Genomic DNA, 23306 nt, shown 5'->3' with positions numbered 1-23306 from the left:
TTCGAGAAGAACATGAAGTTTTGTGGCACCTTATAGACTAACAGATATCTGTTAGTCTATAAGGTGCCACACGACTTCTTGTTGTTCTCAAGTTCACAGAGTAATTCTTACAGCTACAATTACTCTTTGGCAAATCTTGACTTTTTTCACTCTACTAAAGGAAGCTGGAAAAAACATGGTAGTGAATCAAGATTTGGATATAGAAGTCTGATGGGAGAAAGACCCTGTTCCTCCGTACATTTCCAGAAAAACCTTCTCAGGCCCAGCTTGAGTGCAGACATCAGAGTTGTTTTACTAAACTTCAGAGGATCATAAACATGGAATCACTTCTGTTCAGAAATTCATCTGAAGATGTACTGAAAAATATCTCAAATAAACATTTTTAAAGCTACTTCTTGCAGTCCTTGAAGTAAAGATATTTAAAAAAAATCTATCTATGACAATATCACATTATCAAGTCAACAAGAAAGCATCAGTCCTTCAGAACTAGCAAATGATGATCCCATAACCATTTAGCTTTGTCCAGTGTAAATAAAGTCTCCTGGTCTCCAGGCCAAAGACTTGTTTCATTATGAAGCCATGCTTAAAGTAAAATTGTCTGTCCACCTATTACTGTCTGTCAAGCATCCCTACCAAGCCCTTACAGTACAATTAACTCCCTGAATTGCTCATTCAGACCCGTACCAGGTTAGAAAAACCTCTGCTCTTTCAGAAAGCAGCATAGTACCATGTGCCTGGGAGGTATCAACTCCTCAAAACACCTTTCCATCGAAAAAAATATCAATTTGGAAAAAAATTCATAAAACTGAATTACAAAGTAATTCACTTAAGTAAAAATATGGGGGCAATTATATGCATGTACACATGAAGGCCCGGTTTCAGGAAAGCATCACTTGACTTTAAATATGCTTGAAGCTAAATGCATTTGTTAGTGCTGGCCAGAGCCAGAGCCTACACTTCTGTAGACAGTGGAGAACATAATATTAAGAAAAAATGCACACACATTTCAGTACAGAAGCATTATTCAAGGGGAGATATAGTGGATAAATCAGGAGATTTGTAGCAGGATTCAGTTTCAAAGAGGTCCCCCAGAGCTCACAGCTGCTGTGGGCAGTGTGTGTGGGGCACCCTAGATCTCTCAGCCACTGAGGACAGTGGGAACCCTGGACCTGGCCACTGCAGTGGTGGCAGCTGCTGGACTCTCCTCCAGCCCATCCTGGAACAGGGCTCAGACTCAGCCCCATTTTGTTCAAGTTAGTTTTAGTCAGAGTCAGGGACAGGTTGCAGGGTCCCATGAATTTTTGTTCATTGGCCGTGACTTGTCCTTGATTTTTACTAGAAATAACCGTGATAAAATCTTAGCTTTAATAACGATTAAGTGTTTAGCATCTTATTAAAGGAAATGAGTAAGAACCTTCAAACCGGATTAAGGAAAGCACACTTCCTGTTCTCTCCACACCAATTGCTTCTGCAGTGTCTTTGTTTAGCCTTTTCTCAGTCCAAGGTCATTTTCAGCTGTAACACATCACTGTGAGACAATCTGGCAGCTAGCTTTGTTGCTTAAAATGTTGGGAATATTGTACTATAGCAGTGCATAACACATTTTCTGTTTTCCTATCATTGTACTTCACCTGCAGTGCCCTGGTGGGAGTTTCTTTAATATCTGCATGGGATCATTCTTAGCTCTTGCATAAAGGCTCATCTATTATGGATTTCTATAACTAGTTAGGGGCTAATCTGCAAACATATACAGTCATACCCCAAGATACGCCCATTCGAGTTACGAGAATTCGACTTTATGAGGAGTTGCATTTAATACCCCTACTTCAGCTTACGAGGCATTTACGAGGACCGATTTGGAGGCTGGTGGCTCTGGTAGGCAAGCACTGAGGGGATGGAGTTGGCTGCGTTGGTCTTGACAAAGAGGCCGTTCCGGGGGGCGGCAGTGCCTGTGAGAGGGTGGCAGTCTGGTGCAGGGAGGTAGACTCGTCCGAGTCCTGGCAGGAGATCATGCTGCTCTGTGAGACATGGATGCTGGGCACGCAGCCCATCCCAGCCCCGCTGCTGCCACTCGCCCCCCGGACGGCTAGGGGACCACCACCGCCCACCCTGCGCAGCTGTGCCTTGGGCACCACTCGCCATCTGTGGCACTCCCTCCATAGCACCTGGCTCACCCGCTGCTGCTGCCTCGGCTGCCGCTGGCGGGGCCTCTCTGATGTGCAGCCCTGCACAAGAGAGGCATTGCCCCTCGCCAGCCGGGGGCCCCCTGTGCCTGCCTAGCTCCCCACGCGGCCAGCCCCTGGCAGTGTCCCCTCCCCACTTAACCTAAGCTGTGCTTAGGCCATGCTGCCTCCCTGTGCCCTGTTCTGCCCTGCCCACCCCCTTGCACTAGATTTAATGGGATTTGGTGTTGTTTTAGCACAAATGGGTGTACATTTTGGGGCTCAGGAGTGCATAATATTTTTTCCCATTGAAATTAATGGTAATTACATTTTTGACTTATGAAAATTCGCCCTAAGAGGGGTTTTTCAGGAATGAATTACCCTCATAAGGTGGGGGAAGACTGTAAACCTTTGCATAGCCTTACTTACATGAGCTGGACTACGTCAGTAATCACAGACATCAACAGTAGCTGAAGTTACTGACGTTTGCTGAGCATCTTCAATATCTTAAAACAGGGGTGAGCAAACTTTTTACAATGGGCCCCACTTTTCATCCCTTCAATTAGGAGGGCCCCTCACCTTTTAAATGTAATCCAAACTGACAGAAATTTGGTTATGTTCATATGAAAAAAACAAACAAACCCTTTTGGAGCATGTGAGAAAATAAGTCTGTAGCATGTAAAAACTTTATTAATCGGTATATAAATGTGAATACATGTACATAAAAACTAAATTTCAACAGTTTTAAGGAGATGGATGAACCTGAGACCCAGCAGCTGATTGCGCTAAACCCCCATAATGAAATTTCACTCCCCCAAGAGGGTCTGCCCCCACTTTGTGCACCCCGTCTTAAAAGATCATATCCCACCTGATCAAAATTATGAAAAGCAAAGAATTTAGATAGTGATGTGATTGCATATGTAATTTATACTGCATACAGTATTTCAGTTTTCTGCACAGTGAAAATTAGGATGACCAGATAGGAAGTGTGAAAAATCAAGACAAAGCCCCAGGATTCAGGACTGCTCCTATAAAAGTGGGATATTCAGTCACCCTACTCAAAAGATGTTACCATTAAGCAAACACCACAAAAGCAAATGGTCAGAACCACAGTGGGAACAATTCTGCAAGCATTTTCATGTGAGTTGCCCCAGTGACCAAGAGGCCTCTCAGCCTAACAGCAGATTCTCAGAAAAATGCAAAAGAGAATTTTCAGTCCTGTGTCTGATTATCTACTGCCTTGCATCTTATATCGTCACTATGTGGGTGCAAAGTGAGCATAAAATGCCAGCATTCTAATTTGGTAACATGCACAGGGGTAAATAACTACACAGGGTGGAAGAGATGGGCCTTTAAAGTCTAAGGCTGCATCTACACTATAAGATAAAATCGAATTTATTGGTATCGATTTTGTAATGCTGGATTTTATAAATTTGAATTTGATTATCCTCACCCCCCACGTGCTCCTCACAAAGTCCACGTGCTGCTGCCACACTCAATTGGCAAACATCAGCTGTTGCAGTAGTGCATTGTGGGAACCTATCCCTCAGTTCCCTCATCCCCGTAGCATTCGGGGTATGCTCGCTGGTCTTTTACATCATCTTCCCACTTTGCATTGTCCTCGTTCCTCTTCTGTGCTAAGAAATGTCAGTTTTTCCCATTGGAAGGAAGGAAAAGTAGGGCATCTACAGAAAAGGCAAAAAGTTAACAGAAATCTCTTCTGTAACTGAATTCTCAACTGGCCATCCACTGAGTGTCCCCTCTCCTCGGATTGCAGCCAATCCCTGAAAATAATACAGGGACCCCAAAAAGCTTGAAGACAGAGAGGATAGGAAAGTTTTTGAAAAAGAGAGTTGCTGAGCGGCACGTCTTTGACTTCCCAGTGCACTATGTGTTCTCTACTGGCCATCCACTGACTGTCCCCCTTCGTGTGATTGCATCCAATCCCTGAAAATAACACAGGCACAGACCATATTCTCAAAGTTAGAAGAAAGATGATAGAAAAGTCTAGGAAGAAAGATCTTTGTCTTCTCTCTTCACTACACAGATGCTGCCAACACAGGGGATGGCAGTGAAATCTCATACACTGAACTTATAATGGAAACAGGAATCTCAACTGGCCCTCCACCCTGTGTTTTGGGGGGCGGGGGGAGATTAAAGCATGAAGGCAGACAGGAAATGTTAGGAAAAAGTTTTTATAACAGAAATATCAAAGCAGTGGGTGCCTGCAATGAACAACAAGCTCCCAAAAATGTTTTTGGGAGTGGTGGGCAGGAGCTGTGGTCTGTGGCTGCAGAGCCAGTTGAAATGTTGAAGTAGCTGAAGTAGTGCCCCCATGTATCTTAGTCACTGGGGGAAACTCCCCCCCAGAAGCAGCAAGCCCCACTGGTCCCTTGCTAAGGGCGTGGGGGTGTTTCAGTGGGGGGCCCAGTTGAAGTAGTCCCCCTGAATATCTTAGCTGCCAGGGAAGACTTCACCCCGGCAGCTGCAAGCCCCCGAAATTCTTTTCCACCAGGGGAGACTTCCCCCTGGCAGCAGAAAGGCCCCAAAATATTTTTGGTAGGGGGCCTGTTGAAGCGGTCCCCCTCAAATATCTAAGACACCAGGGAAACTTCCCTCCTGGTGGCTGCAAGTCCCCAAAATTCTTTCCTGCCCTTGGAGCCCTAACTGTGCGCAAGCCAGGACATGGTGCTGCCTGGCAGTGTGGTCAGCCCCAAAAGGCAGACGCATTCTTTTATTGGGTCAGGGGCTACCCATGTGATGTGGCTGAGCTGCGTGGCACCTGTAGGGGAGAAAGGGGTTGCACACAAATGTAATGCACACAAATTTTCTTATCTTTATCCAAACTTGTAAGAGGAATATACTTTATAAGACGCAATGCTGGAATATCTTTCCAGAACATACACTACTTGATCCTTAGTTCTCTCAGACTGAGAACCTTGCGGTGCCAACGCTCCATTAGAAGCAAAGAAAAACACTAACTTCGTTCGTCCTACTTAATGCTGCATTAGTTTTCCTTTGGGGGTTACTATTTGACCTGTGATGGTTGTACCCTCACCTGGTTAATGTTCTTGGTACTTGTGTCTTTAGAACCTGGAGATATTTTGGGCTGACTTATTGTCTGCAGTAAAAGAACAATGTGCCAATTCGTATTGATTTTGGTTGAGTTTAGGGATGAATTTGGTCCACCCTTTATAGTAAATGGACTATCTCCTCCTATTCTAACTTTTTTTTTTTAAATTTTGTTACAGGTGAGTAATTAGCGATTGGGGCTCCAGAATGGTCCTCAAAAATCTCCGTGCCCTTGATTGCTGCCATTATGCTGTCAGTCCCCCACGTGGCCACAGCAATATCAATAGATGAATGTTTCAACAAAATAACTACATTCGAGGAGGTGATGTTCCTACACTGATGGGGAAAAGACATTTCCATGTAATCTATGGGGTTTGGCAAAGTTGTGTTGACACAGCTACACTGGTATGGTCTCCGTAGTGTGGAAAAATGTTTTCTGTATCGTTTCATTTTTGTATGGGGGCCCTCATAGTGATAGTTCATGTGGATGGGTACAGGGACTTCTTGTCTCTGTGCCAAGGAGCTGTTTCATCAAGACAAAGTAATGTAGTGCTTCCCTCTCAGTAGAAAGAAGATTGATAATGAAAGCAAGTAACTATGGTGGGGAAATGCTTTTCCTTCCCCTTGCTTTCTGTCTTCTGTATGTTTGTGTTTCTTCTGTTTCCTGCGTATCCTTCAGAAGGTTGTAATTATATACTAACCAGAATTCCTTATCAAACTAAAGGAGAAAAGAAGAGCAAGAGACGAGAGTTTCCCTTGTCTGCCTTTTGGAAAAGGCTATATCTGCTCTTCATAGGAAACAAGAGGACTTGTGAGTCCATGAGATACAAGAACACTTCTACAAGAAAGGTGGAAAAGGTTTACTTAAAAACTGCAACATTTCAGACAGCCATGGCTCACGAGCCGTGGGTCTCAAAACCCAGACCTGACTGGGGAGATCACAGCAGCAATACTCACTGATGTAGGCCTTCACATCAAAGACAGATATTTGTCTTTGCTGTTTGAGAAGGAGCAGAGACTGCTCCTTGGCACACTAGGAGTTAAAGCAAAACTGTGGGTTCAGCTATTCCCACCCTGATACACCTGCAGCCAATGCCAGGCCTGGAGGGGATGGGGAGAGGCAGGGGAAAAGAAGGCAGCCTGCCTCAGTCAGGCTCAGCCCTGAGTGGTAAAGAGTCAGGAGCTCTTTGTACGTTTGCCTGAAGACAAGGCTGCAACTTGCCTGCCAATGCAGTGTCACTGGAGGCAAGTAAGACTTCCCCTGCCAACATGAGCCTACAGGTAAGCTTTAGCTGTGGGAAAACTGGACTAGTAGGGCCATGCCCCAAATTAAAAGGACTTGCTCTGCTCATGGCTGGGAGAAATAGCCGTCTTTCATGTTTTGGGGTTGAGTGACCCAGGACTCTGGGCCAGGACCTGAGGGAGAAAGAGGCAGAGCTATCTTGGCCATAGGATGGTTTGGGGCAGCTGCTCTGCACTTTGATGGGCCCCACAGGCCCCAGGGCAGGCTGGGGGATTACTGAGGGGAACCTGGTGCTGGCTGCGCTCACCAGTGGCTGCAAGAGCTGCAGGAAGTAGAGCAACACCCACTCTACTCCAACACAGCTAGGACCTAGGCCTAGGGGAGCAAAGTGGGCTGGGAAGCTCTGCTTCAGGCTGGTGTGGTGAGTGCAGAGGGAGAACCCCCTGCTGCCATTTCCAGGTTGCTCTGGTAATCCCCTTGCTTGTGTTGCTTGGGGCAGGAGTGCATTGGGGGTGGGAGAAGGCAGAATAGGGTTGGGAAGAAGCAGGGTGTGGGCAGAGCAGGGGCAAGGCTTGGGGGAAGGAGAGAAATGGGGGAGGGGGGAAGCAAAGGTGGGATGAGGGCTGAGGCCTGGGCCAGTGAGAGAGTCTTGTTCCAGTCTCTGCATCCATGTAGGGATGGTCCTGGGAGGAGGGATCAGGTTCCTCTATAGCTGCCAACCAAGGATCTTGCCACGAGGCTGCCCAGTGACTGAAGGTCCTATCACAATATGCTGTTTTTTCACAGGGTAAATTATATGCATGGTCACTTTTGGAGACAGAGAAAGTGAATTTGGAATTGTATTTGCAGTTGTAAGAAGCAGCTTGGGTTTGATGTTTTACTTTGTTAGCGGGAACAGTGCTTCTTCTTCTTTGTTGAAATAATGAGTTTATAAAGGTTTTGAGAACAATTTAAATCCTGAACCTGGAATTTTGAACTTTCTCCTAAATCCCTACTCCCTCTTCTTGCACATATGGTTTTCCTAACTTTTTTGCAGTACATATTGGTCTATTTGAGTGGTACTCAGGAAACTTTAAAAAATCCACCATATATAGTTTTGTGGTCTAAAGATGTGAATGAAAAATTCTATAACAGTTAAGTATCAGAATGGCAAAGGATATTTTAAAGCAGTACTTAGAGTGTTTTTATGGAATTATTTTATTTGTTACATTTTGACATGCTGCTTATATTTTAAGCTTCATACATTTGGTAATTGGTATGAGCAAGTGTGAGTGGGAGTTTGAGAAATACTAAGTTGGCTGAAAAAATTACCTTTATATTGTTAACATGGCTGTTGGTATTATGCTGAAAAGAAACATAGTGTATGCCACAATGGGAGGCCTGACTAACAGTAAAACTATGAAGTTGTGTGTTCTAGTAGCATAGTTCCCACATTTCCACCCGTTCTTATACAAAGAAACTAAATGGACACTATTGAAGATAAAATGATATTGGGGGTCAGAAAACAATGCAAAGTTATTCTGTATTGGAGTAGAAGAAATCTGATCGCCATTATTTCAAACAAAAATCAGACCTGTTTCTAAATCTCTTCCATTTGGAGAGAGAGACTTTCTCCAGAGGGCACTACATTTAATTTTAAGCATGAAGAGAAGAAAAAGGGTGTACAGTTCACATGAATGAAAACATGGAATTTTTCAAGTATTTAAAGTAATAGCAGCTACACTGAAAAACAATTGGAAAAAAAAAACTGGGTTTGTTTAGTCTGGAAAAGAGAAGACTGAGGGGACAGGATAACAGTTTTCAAGTGCCTCAAAGGTTGTTACAAGGAAGACCGGAAAAGATTGTTCTCCTTAATCTCTGAGGACAAGAAGCAATGAGCTTAAATTGTAGCAAGGGAGGTTTAGGTTGAACATTAGAAAAAATCTGTAGCTGGCAAGATGGTTAATCACTGGAATTAATTTGTAACAATATAACCAATATGGTTTCTCTAGCCATTTTGAGAGACCTATAGCTTGTCTGCAGCTAGACTAAAGAGCAGCAGCCATTAACTGTGAGGGTACAAGTCACATACTCACATTCCATCTACAGTCCAGTAAAATAGTGTCACATCAGGCTGTTAAGAAGAAGACCATATCCTAATGCCACCCACTGTTAAACAGGTCTCAAGATGGATAAAGAAAACTTAATTAACAGGATTTCATCTGGCAGGCAATGACTTATCAATAGCCGAGGTTGTGGAATTGCCATTCTATGAGGATTGTCTTCACTTTTCTACGTTTTCTGTATAATCTCTGTCTGGTTTCTAATTGCTCCCATCTGCTGCATAATTAATTTTGTTAGGTGTACATCAGTTAAGGTGGTGGGTTATGATTCGCTAGTGTAGGGTGCGAGAAGACATTGTAACGGTAGAGAGTGCAATCCGACCCCTCTGTGAATCCTCACGAGAATCTAAACAGACCAGTCTGTGCAAGGTGAAAAGCTGCAAAATAACTGCCATGGGAACTGCTGCAGAACAAGGCGCGCTTGCCAAGATTTCAAGGCTATGCTGGCAGTAGGCCACAAGAGATAGTGATAGGAATGCATAGGCAATTTTAGGCAATCTTATGTTAATGAGCTCAGCCTTATCAGCTAGGGTTAGGAGACCTGTTACAGAGCCTCTCCCCGAGTGAAGCTCCAACGCGTTGGGTTTTCCCCCACTGGTGACTGCAGCGTCTCCGGGGCTCCTGTCGCGGGTGTCACGTGCTTTCAGTAAACCAAATATAGCACTCGCCTTCTGGGTGCAGCCTTGTTTGGGGTACCCGAGCCTGGTTGGCTACAATTGGCGCAGCGAGCAGGGTTCTCCAGGTACAATGCCTTTTTGGTCGAAAGTGGGGGAGGCAGGGAAGCCAGCGCTGTCCCTGCAGCGCATACCAGGATGGCCCTCGACAGAGTGATGGGGGCTGGTAGCGTGGATGGTGGCCTGTTGGGCAGTCCCGGCAGACTGGCTGGAGTTGCAGGAGGCAGCAGGCGTGACGCCGGTACAGGTAGAAGGGGCGTTGCGTTGGCTGCGGCTGAGCTGCCAGCCGGGGATGGAAAAAAGGGCGGTGGGAGAGGTAGCATGTCTTTTCCTAACTGCCCTCTGGGCCCTGGATGATGAGCTTCTCCGCCTGCAGAAGGTGCTGGCGGGGACGGAGCAGGAATGTCGCCATTTGGCGGATGCGCGGGCAATAGCGCAGGAGGTGGTTTCCTCGCAGTCCAAAAGGATGCAAGAGTTAACCCATCATTGTGAGGTGTTGGCAGCGAGAGTTGCGAATCGGCAGCGCGTGAAATTAGGGAAACCACCGGTGTCGACGGCCCAAGTGTGTGCGGTCCTTGCGCTAGCCACTTGGGACCCTGAGACCTGGGATGGGAACATTTGGAGCTCTTCCTCGTCTGAGGGGGAGGAGGAGGTGAACGGGGAGGCTGTGCAAACTGTCTCGAGACAGGCATGCCCCATTCGGGAGCTGAGGTCAGAAGGGGAGCAACCGCGACCCGAGGTCTGGCGAATGTTTAAGACAAGTGAGTTGCAGGAGATGGTGAAGAGTTTAAAGCAGGAGCCAGGGGAAGGCCTGTTGGCCTGGCTAGTGCGTGTATGGGACAACGCGGGCAACACTGTGTTGCTGCTGCTTGCGGAACTCCACCAGATGGGCGTGTTGTCCCAGGATTCACAGGTCAGACAGGCACTGCAGACTATGCAAGGTCTGAATGATGCACAGGGACACGCCGTGGAAGCGCTGTCCCTGTACCGCTGGTTGACTGCGGCGGTGGACCAGGTCTACCCCTCCCTGGGGGAACTGGAAGCATTGGTGAGGCCCTGGCGTATGATCCCAGAAGGGGTGAGTGCGCTGCAGCAGCTGGGCATGGCGCGGGCTGTGGCTTTCATCGACATGGGACCGGATGATATAGCGGTCCAGAAATCCATCAAGGCCACTCTGTTACACCTTGCCCCCCTTGAGCTCAAGGCCTCCCTTATGGCTGTGGTCATGGCAGTGGGCGGGAGTATAGGTGAGTTGGTTGGAACGTTGATGCAGTTAGAGGCTGTCATAGGCGCGAAAGCGGTCCGCGCCACAAAAGGGAAAGGTGGTCGGGCGGGAGCACCTGGGCAGGAGAAAGGGCACGCTAGGGTGACCCGGAGAACCATGTGGACGGACTTGCTGAAGGCAGGAGTGCCCCGTGAGGAGATCAATGGTTTGCCAACAACAGACTTGTACAAGCATTGGTTACAACTGCTGCCTACTCAGCGGAGCGAGGATGTGGGTGCCTCCAAGAGGGCTGGTGAGACTCAGGCACCACAGAAAGGTACAGGAGCTGGGGGGAGGACCGAGCCCAGCGCCCCGGTCGACTGGACCCTTCCCCCCAGGAAGTGACGGGGAGGCAGGTCTCCTGTGTTATGGGCTGTGGCTGTGCGACAGGTAGCAGGGGACCGGCGCCCATTCGTCCCATTAACCATCAAGTGGCCCCGGGGAGGGGAGCAGCATGTGTTAGCTCTGTTAGACACTGGAGCTGAGGTGACCATTCTGCATTCTACCCAGACTGCAGGTCATGAGGTGGTTGTGCAGGGCCTCGGAGGAGCGGAGACCACCGCTTATTCGGTGGAGGTCACCCTCATGCTGGGGAAAGCCCCTCCCTTTCGGGCGACTGTGCTGGCTGCACCTTTGGCTGAATACATCATTGGCATGGACGTCTTGCGTGGCCGGTGTGTGGATATGCTGTACGGGCTGTTTGCCTTTGGGCACCCCCGCTACATTCGGGCAATCAGAACTGTGGAGCCCCTCCTGCGGGGACATCCCAAATGGGACCCTGTGCGCCTGCCGGTCCCCCAGACCCCGGTGTCAGTCAAGCAGTACCGCATCCCCGGTGGAGAGCATGAAATCAGTGACACTATTGCTGCATTGCTACAGGCGGAGATTATCCACCCCACGCTGAGCGCCTTCAACAGCCCCATCTGGCCAGTGAAGAAGCCGGATGGATCGTGGCGCATGACAGTGGACTATCGAGAACTCAGTAAGTTAACCCCGGAGCTAACGGCCGTAGTTCCGGACATGGTTACCATCCTGGAGCGTATCACCGTGGCGGCCTTGCCGTGGCATGCTGTCATAGACCTGGCCAATGTGTTTTTCTCTATTGACATTCATCCCGAGAGTCAGGAGCAGTTTGCCTTCACGTGGCTAACAAAGCAGTACTCGTTTACTGTGTTACCACAGGGCTTTAAGCACTCCCCAACGATCTGCCATCAGCTAGTGCAGGCTGATCTGGAGCGTCTGGACCTCCCTGACCAGACAGCCTGCTACCACTACATCGACGACGTTATGATCTCGGGACCAGATGAACCGACTGTGCAAGCTGCCCTGGACACTGTTGTAACAGGTTTGCAAGAATGGGGGTGGGCTATTAACCCCAAGAAAGTGCAGGGGCCAGCCAACAGTGTGGTCTATTTGGGTGTACTGTGGGTGGGTACAGACAAATGCATTCCGCCGAAAGTGCGGCATACCATCCAGGCGTTCCCCACACCCTCGTCTAAACAGCAGTTGCAAACCTTTCTGGGCCTTCTCGGTTTCTGGCGTGCTTTTATTCCACACCTTGCTTTTCTTATGCGCCCTTTACAGTAGCTTGTGCACAAAGCCACCCAGTGGAACTGGACAGAGAAGCACCAACGAGCCTTTGATCTCTGCAAAGAGGCGTTGGTGGCACACACCCGCCTCACTGCACCGCTGCAGGGCCAACCGTTTGAACTGGAGGTAACAACCGTTGGCGATGTGGCATCCTGGGGTCTGTGGCAGCAGGTAGGAACCCAGCAAAAAGAACCAATCGGCTTCTGGTCACAAACCCTCTGTGGAGCTGAAGGTGGGTACACCCCCCTGGAAAAGCAGATCCTAGCAGTGGTGTGGGCTTTGCAGGACACTGAGCGGGTCACGAGTGTTGCCCTGTTACTGTATAAACCCCGATCCCCTTAATGGGGTGGGTCACGGGTACCTCTAGACTGCTGTAGCAACAGCCTCAAAGTGGGGCCCACATATCAGTAACAGCTCCAACATATAGGTAGCATTGGCACAAGCTGCTATCAAATGCGTCTGCCTTTTGTCTGCCCCACAGTATGGCCGTGGGACAGCTCATGAAGGCTACGTCTACACGTGCAGCCAACATCGAAATAGTCTATTTCGATGAATAACGTCTACACGTCCTCCAGGGCCAGCAACGTCGATGTTCAACTTCGACGTTGCTCAGCCCAACATCGAAATAGGCGCAGCGAGGGAACGTCTACACGTCAAAGTAGCACACATCGAAATAGGGATGCCAGGCACAGCTGCAGACAGGGTCACAGGGCGGACTCAACAGCCAGCCGCTCCCTTAAAGGGCCCCTCCCAGACACAGTTGCACTAAACAACACAAGATCCACAGAGTTGACAACTGGTTGCAGACCCTGTGCCTGCAGCATAGATCCCCAGCTGCCGCAGAAGCAGCCAGAAGCCCTGGGCTAAGGGCTGCTGCCCACGGTGACCATAGAGCCCCGCAGGGGCTGGAGAGAGAGCATCTCTCAACCCCCCAGCTGATGGCCGCCATGGAGGACCCAGCAATTTCGACGTTGCGGGACGCGGATCGTCTACACGGTCCCTACTTCGACGTTGAACGTCGAAGTAGGGTGCTATTCCTATCTCCTCATGAGGTTAGCGACTTCGATGTCTCGCCGCCTAACGTCGAAGTTAACTTCGAAATAGCGCCCGACGCGTGTAGACGCAACGGGCGCTATTTCGAAGTTGGTGCCGCTACTTCGAAGTAGCGTGCACGTGTAGACGCAGCTGAACACATGCTTTATAGGTGTCAGTGCTACTCCTGCTCTCTTGCAAAGCTATACCCTTTTGTGTAACTTTGCTTTCACTGCTCTCATGTACTGTGGTCAAGTCTGTTCCACAGGTGCACACTGTGTTGCCAGGAGAGCATCAACCACCTCACTTGATTCCTACTAGCCTCGGAATTCACAAAGGGGTCACGGGGAGGAGTGTAGGGTGCGAGAAGACACTGTAACGGTCAAGAGTGCAGTCCGACCCCTCTGTGAATCCTCAGGAGAATCTAAACAGACCAGTCTGCACAAGGTGAAAAGCTGCAAAATAACTGCCATGGGAACTGCTGCAGAACAAGGCGCGCTTGCCAAGATTTCAAGGCTACGCTGGCAGTAGGCCACAAGAGACAGTGATAAGAAATGCACAGGCAATTTTAGACAATCTTATGTTAATGAGTTCAGCTTTATCAGCTAGTGTTAGGAGGCCTGTTACAGAGCCTCTCCCCAAGCGAAGCTCTGGCGTGTCAGGTCTTCCCCAACAGGTGACTGCGGCGTCTCTGGGGCTCCTGCCGTGGGCGTCACACGCTTTTAATAAACCAAATATAGCACTTGCCTTCTGGGTGCAGCCTCGTTTCTGGGGAACCCGAGCCTGGTTGGCTACAGCTAGGTAATTCTGTTACCGTAGGCTATGATTGTTTAGTAAAATTGTACTAAAATAATTGGTCAAGGTATAGCTAAGCAGAACTCAAGTTTCACTATTTAAAAATGGGGGTCCAGGGAGAAAGAAGAACAGAACATCAAACAGGAGGGAAGAAGGAACACCTTAAGGAGGATTCACCCCCACCCCACTCCCCCAAGACCCTGAGATGCAGCAACCAGCAGCCAGAGAGTGACTTTGTCTATCCAAACAGTGGAAGTCTGCCTGCCTACCTTATCAGGATTGGTGTGCATGATACTGTGTGCTTAGCATGTATTCTGCTTTCTTTGGCAATTGTAAATAAATAGAGAATAAGAATATTACTGTGTAAGGCTTTTTCAGTGACACAGATCCCACATACCTACAGGTAATTACGCTCTAAGCCCTAGGAACTGGATATGGGTGGGAGTTTAAATTAACAGGGTCACGCCTGGAGCCCTACTGGGTAAAGGTGTGTATGTCCCTGAGTGTGGAAGGGATTGCCCATGGGGATTATGGAATCTCCAAGACAGGACATTTTTAAGAGCAAGGAGACCTCTCAGAGATTGTCCATAAACAACAGAGACTGCTTGAGCCAAACAAGCATTGATGTTTCCAGATGTTCTATCTTCTTCCATTTTGCTGGACAAAGATTTTGAAGAGGGTGAGAGATCCTAAGCTGAAAAAATGTCCAGCCTGCATATTAAGGAAGGGCCCTTTTAGTGTGAGATGCTACTTGATTCAAATCCTTTAAGTGTAGAGAATTCAGACTGCAATTTTACTTTTATTTAAACTTTGTTCTGCATGTTTATTACAGTAAAACCCTCGATTCAGCAGACCCCAGTTTAACTGACTTCAGGAACAACGGATGTCCACCAGCCCCCCAAGAAAGTAAATGCCAGCAACTCACCAGAGCCGCTGGCGGCGTTGCCACCGCTGGACCCATCACCAAAGTGGCTGGAGGAGCCACTGTGGCTGGGGCTCTGGCAGCAGCTGGAGCCGCCATCTGCCCCTCCCATCAGGGGTGGGGGGCATACATGAGTGCCACCTGCCCATGTACATGCCCTACCTCTGGTGGGAGGAGCGCATGGTGGTTCCTCTGGTGGCGGCACCTCCAGTGGCTCTGGTGAATCACCAGCATTTATTTGTGGGGAGAACTGTGGGAGCAGTAAACCCTCAGATTTAACAAACTGTCTGCGTGAATGGACACCCCTTCCCCCATTGGTGCGTTAAATAGAGGGTTTTCTGTACTTTCTGTAGTCTGTAAATGTGGTTTATATTTTACCTAAAACAGTAAGTTTTGCTTGAGGTGTCTGGGAATGCTGCTTATTTATACAGGAGCTGTTGCATGTTCTCTCTAGTTGTGCAGGGAAAAGGGCAGGGGACTAGATAATAAGCTTACACCGGTCAAGCTTCCAGGAAGGACAAGAAGGTACAGCTCTGGGATCCTAGGCTAGGGAGCTGCAGGGAACACACTGGAGCCCATAGGGAGCGGATTAAGTTCTGCCTGAGACCCTGCTTGTGCTGCCTAGGACAGTGTAGGACCCAAGCACCCTTTTCTCCACCTCCGCCCACTGCTGTAGAGACAGGCCATCCCTATGCCAGCAGTGGAACATGTTCCCAGCCTTCCTAGCCCCATGAGAGTTGGTACCACAGGCCCAAGTCTCGGTGGGGCTGAAGCCCAGAGAGCCCCAGGAGATGGCTGGGGCAGATGCTCTGAAAGGAGGTGGGGTGTAGGGACAGAGTTCACAAGGGGCTGGCCTGCCTCTTCCACCTCCTGCCCATGCTGGAGCCTCTCTATGACTGGTTCCTGAATGGCTAGAACCATTTAACTCATCTGGGGATGTCTCTGTCTCTGTCCCTGGAACAGCTTGCAGCTTGGTACAGCATCGCAATGCGCGACGGAACCTAGGTTGGTGAACCAGAGGCCTGGGTGGTACTCCACAGGCAGATACACCCAAGGTAACCTGTGGTACCTTCTCCCTCTTTCTGGATTAAAAAACATCCTAACACTCCAAGTAGAAAAAATTGCAACACTTCCCTTAAGGTCGGGGCTTGCAGGGCCGCCCCGGCTGACAGCTTCACCTTAATGTAGGTGGTCGCACGGTGGACCTCCCCCGGGGTGAGGGAGGCCATCTCCCAGCAGCTGCACACAGCCCTGGTTTGGGGTTGTGCAAAGTCCTCGCTTTGCTCAGCTCGCGCTGGGAACCCGCTGCTTGGCTCTGGCCCGTCCCACGGGGCGCGGGGTCTGCTCGGGGGGCGCTTTCCCTTCCCCTCCTTAAAGGCTGAGGAGAGCCGCCGCCAAACCACGCGCGCAGCTGCAAAGCCAGCCCTGGGCGTGCCCGGGCCCGGGCCCGGGCCAGCCTCCCGGGGAACACGTGCAGGTCCCCGGCACGGGGAGCGCCGGCTCTCTTGCTGATCCCGCCCTGGAGGCGGCGCGCGAGGAAGTGACTTCAGCCGGCCGCGGGGAGCCACGCTGCGGGCAGCAGGGGGCTGCAGCAGCGGGCATGGCGGCGGCGCGTTCCCTGCTGGTCGCCGGGCGGAGCGGCGGGGCGCGGCGGTGGCCGGCGGCGGGCGCGGGGCTGTGCTGCTGCAGCGCCTTCTGGGCGCATCCCCATTGCACCGGTGCCCCACAGCCGCAGCCGTCGCCTGCGCCGGCCGGCGACATGAAGCGCTACCTGTGGGCGTGCTACCAGGAAGCCAAGAAAAGGACCAAGGGTGAGTGTTGCGTCCAGCTCCCGGCTCCCGCCAGCCCCGCCGCAGTGTCAGGCAGCCAGAGGGCGCCTCCCGCCTCGGCACGCGGGCGGCAGCTGCAGGCGGGCACCGCTCGGCTTCCCTGCCAAGGGGCCAGGCGGCCCCGGCTGCTTCAGTTATAGTCTCTTGCCACCGTACATCCCCGGCTCCAGCAGCTCCCCTGGGGCGAAGGGCCGTAGGTACACGGGGAATTTCGTCAACTCGGGTGGGGCACCCAACCACCATTAATGCCCTGGGGCGTATTGGATCCTTATACGGAGGCCCTCGCCCAGGCCCCACATGCAGCAGCTTGGTGCCAAGCTGGAACGTCTGAATGCCTTCTGCTCGGATTTGAGCTCGTAGCTGCAGGGAGCCCGGGCCAGGGCCAGCAGCTTTATGACACCAAGCTGGCTGCGTCAGTCGTCCCCATGCTTAAATTTGCCATTTAAGGCTACCAGTTGTGTAATGGATGCTTCCCCATAGGAAAACTGAATGAGTCAATAAAACGTTCCTAAGGAACCTATTTTTGTGTCATCAAAGGGCCAAACGTTGCATGTCTTGCTTTCAGAAGAAAGCAGCAGAAATGTAGCACTTTAAAGACTAACAAAATGATTATTCGGTTATGAGCTTTTGTGGGACAGACCCACCTCTGATCAGATCTGAAGAAGGGGGTTAGTCCCACGAAAGCTCATCACTGAATAAATCATTTTGTTAGTCTTTCAAGTGCTACATTTCTGCTGCTTTGTTTTGTTGGAGTATAAACTAAATAGGGCTACCTCTCTGTTGCTTTCAGAAGAGCATTCATATTGTAATCCAACCTGATGTCCATCTGTAGATAGTAAAATCAGAAAGCATTTTTATGATCCTCTGCACTGGCCTCCTGTGTAGAACAGGCCAAAATATTTCACTGAAAATAAAATATGTGGTTTTATTCACTTCTTAGAGATACCTGCGCTAGCTGGAGTTTTGTTTGCTAGATAAGAGTGAATGAACATAGTTTCCACATGATAGTGGGTTTAGGTGGTAAATTGAAGGTAAACTGAATCCATCTTGAGCTTTACTATCATACACATCCATTAAAGTGTATTTTGTTTTTACAGTTTGGAAATATTGCTTCTTATGTCTTCGTGGTGGCAAAATGGTGCCTACACCATGGTGACTGTAACTAGTTGCAGATGGCTAAAATATGAATCTGCGTATGAATCTGTGATATGACTGAAGACTGTTATGCAGCAGCTCAGTTTTTCAGTAAGAATATGATTTATGTGGATAGCTTTTTCTTTATGAAAACTACAGTAGCCTCTTTAGGCAACCATGCATTGACTTATGCCTGACTTTTCCCCACCTCTTATCTTACCAGAGATAAGAGACATATTAAAACTGATACATTTCTGAAGACAGAACTATCCACAGAAGTTACAATTCTATGTGCAAGGGCAGCATCTCAATTTTTCAGACCACGTATATAAAGAAGCGATTGTGAACCATGCTAATTAAATTTTGGAGCTAGAAGCTATTCAGTTCAAATATTTAAAACTATTTTGAAAAAAATGTTCTACGATGGTGCAGCATAGCATTGGTAAAACTCTTTTATAGATTTGTTGTGAAATCTCTTCCATTGTAGCAATTAGGCAACATTAAATTAGCAAATCGAGGTATTAATATACACGTGTGATCTTTTTGTTTGAGGCCCCTTTTTGCAAAGGCTCAAAAGTGTGGAATGAAGTGACCTTTGAATTGGTTCTCTTTTGGCTGAATGACCAATTAATTGCTATTTAAACCTGAGAGTGCTGTATGCAGTAAATAACTCTGAGGTACTGAAGCAAGGAATCAAAATGGATGGCAAGTAGCTTGTGTGGAATACCTTCAGATGGTTTTCTGAACTTTACTGGGTAGGTTACCCAACAGGGTTCTAACAACTCTTGCTGGCGGCCACTCTAAAAATTTCCACTGAAATATTTAATTACATTTTGAAGAAACAAGTAAATGTGTGCACATACTCTTCAAGCACTCTGTCCCTGCCTCCCACGGGCCTTCTGTGAGAGCCTGCCCCAGGGAAGGTGAATCTGGAACTCAGTGACTGCTTGTAGAGTCCCAGGCTCCCTGGCTATGTGTACACTAGCACACTACATCGAAGTAGCCTATTTCGAAGTAAGGACATCAAAATAGGCTACTTCGACGTGTATCGTCTACATGTCCTCCAGGGCTGGTGCCGTCAACGTTCCACGTTGAAGTAGTGACAGGGAACATTGAAAGGAGCCGCCTCGGAAGGAAATGTGGAGTGTCCACATACACAAGTGTTCCCCGTCAAAATAAGGGGCCAGCAAAGCCCCAAGCCACTCCCTTAAAGGGCCCCTGCCAGACACACGGCCTGCACAGCAAGAGATCCACAGAGCCAACAACCAGTTGCAGACCCTGTGCACGCAACATGGACCTCCAGCTGCAGCCAGAAGCCCTGGGCTACGGGCTACTGCCTGCAGTGACCATAGAGCCCCGCAGGGGCTGGACAGCACGTCTCTCAATTCGTCAGCTGATGGCTGCCATGGAGGACCCTGCTATTTCGAAGTAGCGGGACGCAGATCGTCTACACACGCCCTACTTTGACGTTGAACATCGAAGTAGGGCGCTATTCCCATCTTTGGATGGGAATAGCGATTTCTATGTCTAGCCGCCTAACATCGATTTCAACGTCGAAATAGTGCATGGCGCGTGTAGATGCGACACGTGTTATTTCGACGTTGTGCCAGCTACTTCAAAGTAGCTGGCTAGTGTAGATGCACCCCCTATGTTCCTTTTGGATGGGAGTAGGGGGTCTACCCAGGGGAGTGCACCAGCTACTGAACTCTGCAGCTGCTTCCACTGACAACAGCTGCCTCAGGTACAGCACACATCTTCCCCACATGTCCCCAGAGATGTGGCTCAAAGCAGTCCAGGAGGCTGTGCAGTGCAGGGCACCAATCCCTCCTGGTGGACTGTTGATAAAAACCAAAGAGGCACATCTCACTGTGCTTGGTAACAGCTAGTTGGGCGCAACAGCTGGGTGCTGATTTCTGGGAGAGGAGGCTAAGGAGAAAGAGTGCCATGACTTAAGCTATTCGAGGGTTGGCTGAACCTTTACATTTGTGCTCCCCGGCCCTATTATCAGTATACACAGTTTGGCAGGAAGATGGGCTCCCACCATTCCCCCCCCAGCCAGTGCCCCTCCAATCTTTGCCCAGGCTGTTATGGCCACAAACAAGTTTGCTGGTGCTGCATGTGGCCACGACAGTGGTATTTGAGAAATGCTGACTTACAGTATATTTTCCCTGCAATAAAAACCGTGTGGCAAAGGGTGGAGGATACAGCACTATAAAATTGCAGTGTAGATGCTTGGACATGAGCTCTGACTCCTTGCGGTGTCTCAAAGCCAGGGCCCCAGCCTGAGTCTGAACATCCACACTGCACTTGTATGTATTGATTCCTTGTATGCCTAAGTCAGGCTAACCATGGCTGTGCTGTTTTTCTTTTCTTTTCTTTTTTTTTTTTTTTTTGATTGCCGTGTACACACACCCTTAGCCTCTCTGTGCCACAGTTCCCATCTGTTAAGTGGAGCTAATACTCTTCCATAGATTGCCTGTGTAAGGTTGGGAAATACTCTAGAGATTGTGAATCCCTTGGAGATCTACTATGAAAAGCTGTATGTAAGAGCTCTTTGTCGTACATAATCGCCCGGCTGAGTTGCTAGATGGGAGTTTGAAGGCCAAGTGACTTCGTTCGCATGGGCATACCTTCGTTCGCATGGGCATACCTTCATTCACACGGGTATACCTTCACTGTATAACAGCCTGCTCTCTGCACCATCTCTTACAAAAAGTTGGTAGTGACTGAGAGTGCCCGATGGCTGTTTGGCCTGTGAGAAATTATTTTGATGGTCTCAGTCCATTTCCTGCCATGCACGTTATCGTTGTGGTGGGGGCAGGGGAAGCATTACTGAAGTGCACAGGTCTGCAGCTTCATTGGACAGACAAAGGACTCAGTGGGATCTGGTAACTGGGCTAGAGGTAGTTCCTCAGTTCCAGCATTCAGGCTTATTGAAAGATGTGGGGGAGGTTTGCCCTGTTCTGCCGGTGGCGTAATAATTCCGGGTAACACTTCAGTCTCCCTGCTTTCAGAAGTGCTAAAATCGCAGGCAGGTGCACACTCAAATGTGCCATTGCAAGCATGTTTTTGCCATATATGAGAGAGTTCAAAGGTTAGCGTAATTTTGGGAGGTGGGGCATTGTAGAGGTCATTCAAACATACGGTATTCTGGATCTTTTCTCTTTGGCACTCTTTATCCATATTGGCTGCAAATACCACACATAAATGTTGTGGAGGCATTGCCTTAGTGTGTTGCTGAGGAGGTGTGGCCTGGACTGGGGAAGGAGTTCTGTAAATGCAAGGGTGGGAACATAGAAGGAGGTGGAAAGTATTGTTAGGCTCACTCGGGAATTCAGGTTGTTACAGGCTATCTGACATTTAGTTTTTTATTTCACTGTTAATTCAGGACTGATTAGTCATTTTACATTGTCGTTCTGGATTAAGAAGTATGTGGCAATGGGATATGTTAGCCAGCCAAAGTACAGAGTGTACTTCCCTAATTTGACACCCTCAGGACCTGACCAGTGCCGGACGTGAGAATTTGCCAGACTATAGGAGGTTATATTGTCTAGTAACATTACCAACGCTTCACTGCTCTTAGAAGACGTTTGGGGTAAATTACAGCTACATTGCAGCACAGAACACTGAGCGCTGAGAGCCAGGACTGGTGGCTGGAAACAAAGTTTATGAGACCATGGAAAAAGTGGCCACACCCATTGTAATCAGTCTTCCAGCTAACTAAAATCATGCTGGATTACGTAGTTTTCCAGATGAGATAGTTACAGATTAGAGAGGTTCAACCTGTAATTAATACCTGTTTATGGAATTTGTTTATAACAGCTCTGTTTACAACTTTCAGCAACTATGAAATAGGTATAAAATGAACCCTGGGCAAAAACACTGAGGAAAAAGCAGAAATAATCATGGCTTGCTGAACACATTGTTGCTGAAAGAAAGCAAGTTCCTTTCAGACTCCAGAGCTATATCAATATCTACTTCACTGTTGCTTGGGAAGAATAATTGTTATTTTATCTTTATCTGTCTGAGCTGGAATTGACTGGCACAATTGTATTGTTAAGAGGGAAAAAATACACAGTCACTTCAGAAGACTTATACGGAGTTTTAGACTGTGTTTCTTGTGTTGCTTTATAAATCCTGTACTTGAGTAACTCTCTTTGATTTTCTGCTGTATTTTGTTTGTACTTCCACACATACATGGGCTTGAAACCAAAGTTGAAATGGCTAATAAACAGCTTATGAACTCATTAATGTTATGGAAAGAGGTACAGACTCGAAGGAGAGGATGCTGCTGGTAAAAGCAAAACAGAATGAAAACCTATTTATGAAGGCGTAGAAAATGCACGTCTTGTGTATGAAACAGGGGCCTCTGTTAAGTATCCCTACATAAATCTCTTTCTTACTTCAAAAGTAGTAGTAGATGTGTGTGTGGTTTAATATTATGGGTAGCCAAACCAGTTTAGTAAAATTATAAAGAACATTTTTTTTTGTTCTGCGTTGAGGATCAGCGCAGGGGTCAGCAACCCCCAGCATGGCTGCCAAGAGTGGCACACAAGCCGATTTTCATCACCATGTGAGGGGGGAGCTCAGCCCTGCCCCCAGGCAGCCTGGAGCTTGCTCAGGGCCGTACTGCGTGTGGATTAACAAAAGACCAGGTGATGCTACCAACCACCACTTAAATGGCAAAGCTTTGCATCTTCCTTTATTTATTAATGACGCTGTTGTAAGTAGGACTGTTAGTGACTTTGAAAATATCACTGCCGCTTGGACCGTACATAGAGGTCAAAAGGTTAAATGTCAGCACTCTGCTTTGGAATGGTTGCTAACCCCTGGTCTAGCCCAGTAGTCTGGTCTTCTGACAGTGGCCTGTGCTAGATGCTTCAAAGGGAATCATCAGGACAGGGCAGTGATCAAGTGATCCATCCCTCATCCTCCAGTCTCAGCTTTTGGCAGTCAGAGGCTTAGTGGCACTAGAGCATGGAGTTGAGTCCATGGCTGTTGTTTTTGGCTATTAGCTGCTGGTGGACCTATGTTTTGTGGATTTATCTGATTCTTTTTGAACCTTGTTATAGCGTTGGCCTTCATAACATTCCGTGGCAATGAGTATCGCAGGTTGACTGTGTGTTTTGAAAAAGTATGTTCTTATGTATTTTTAAACTTGCTGCCTGCTAATTTCAACAGGCATTTGTGTTATGGCAAATAACACTTCTTATTCGCTTTCTCTGCACAAGTTATGATTTTATAGACCTCTATCTTATCTCCCCTTAGTTGTCCTTTTTTTTTTTTTTTTTTAAAGATAACAGGCTTAGTCTTTTTAATTGCTCTTGATTTGAAGCTGCTCCATACCCCATAATCCATTGTTGTGGCCTTTTTCTATATTGTTTCCAGTTCTAATGTATCCTTTTTTTGATATGGGGTGATCAGATCTGCACATAGTATTCAAAGTGTGGAGGTACCGTGGATTTATATAGTGACATTAAGATAGCT

At 48.3% G+C, this 23306-nt stretch overlaps 1 protein-coding gene across 1 annotated transcript in view; it reads left to right on the top strand.

The window, feature by feature from the left end:
• The first annotated feature begins 16395 nt into the window (after window positions 1-16395).
• The window catches only part of NT5DC3 (5'-nucleotidase domain containing 3), a 44774-nt gene continuing 37863 nt past the window's right edge, over window positions 16396-23306 (top strand). Inside the window, exon 1 of the mRNA XM_075007708.1 lies at window positions 16396-16667. Coding sequence (XP_074863809.1) covers window positions 16457-16667 — 211 coding nt within the window. The 5' untranslated portion in view covers window positions 16396-16456. The remainder of the gene's footprint in view (window positions 16668-23306) is intronic.

Source organism: Carettochelys insculpta, chromosome 1 (genome assembly GCF_033958435.1).
Source record: "Carettochelys insculpta isolate YL-2023 chromosome 1, ASM3395843v1, whole genome shotgun sequence".
Classification (NCBI taxonomy): Eukaryota; Metazoa; Chordata; order Testudines; family Carettochelyidae; genus Carettochelys; species Carettochelys insculpta.
Note: the sequence above shows the minus strand (reverse complement) of the source record. Positions and strands in the feature narration are given on the sequence as shown.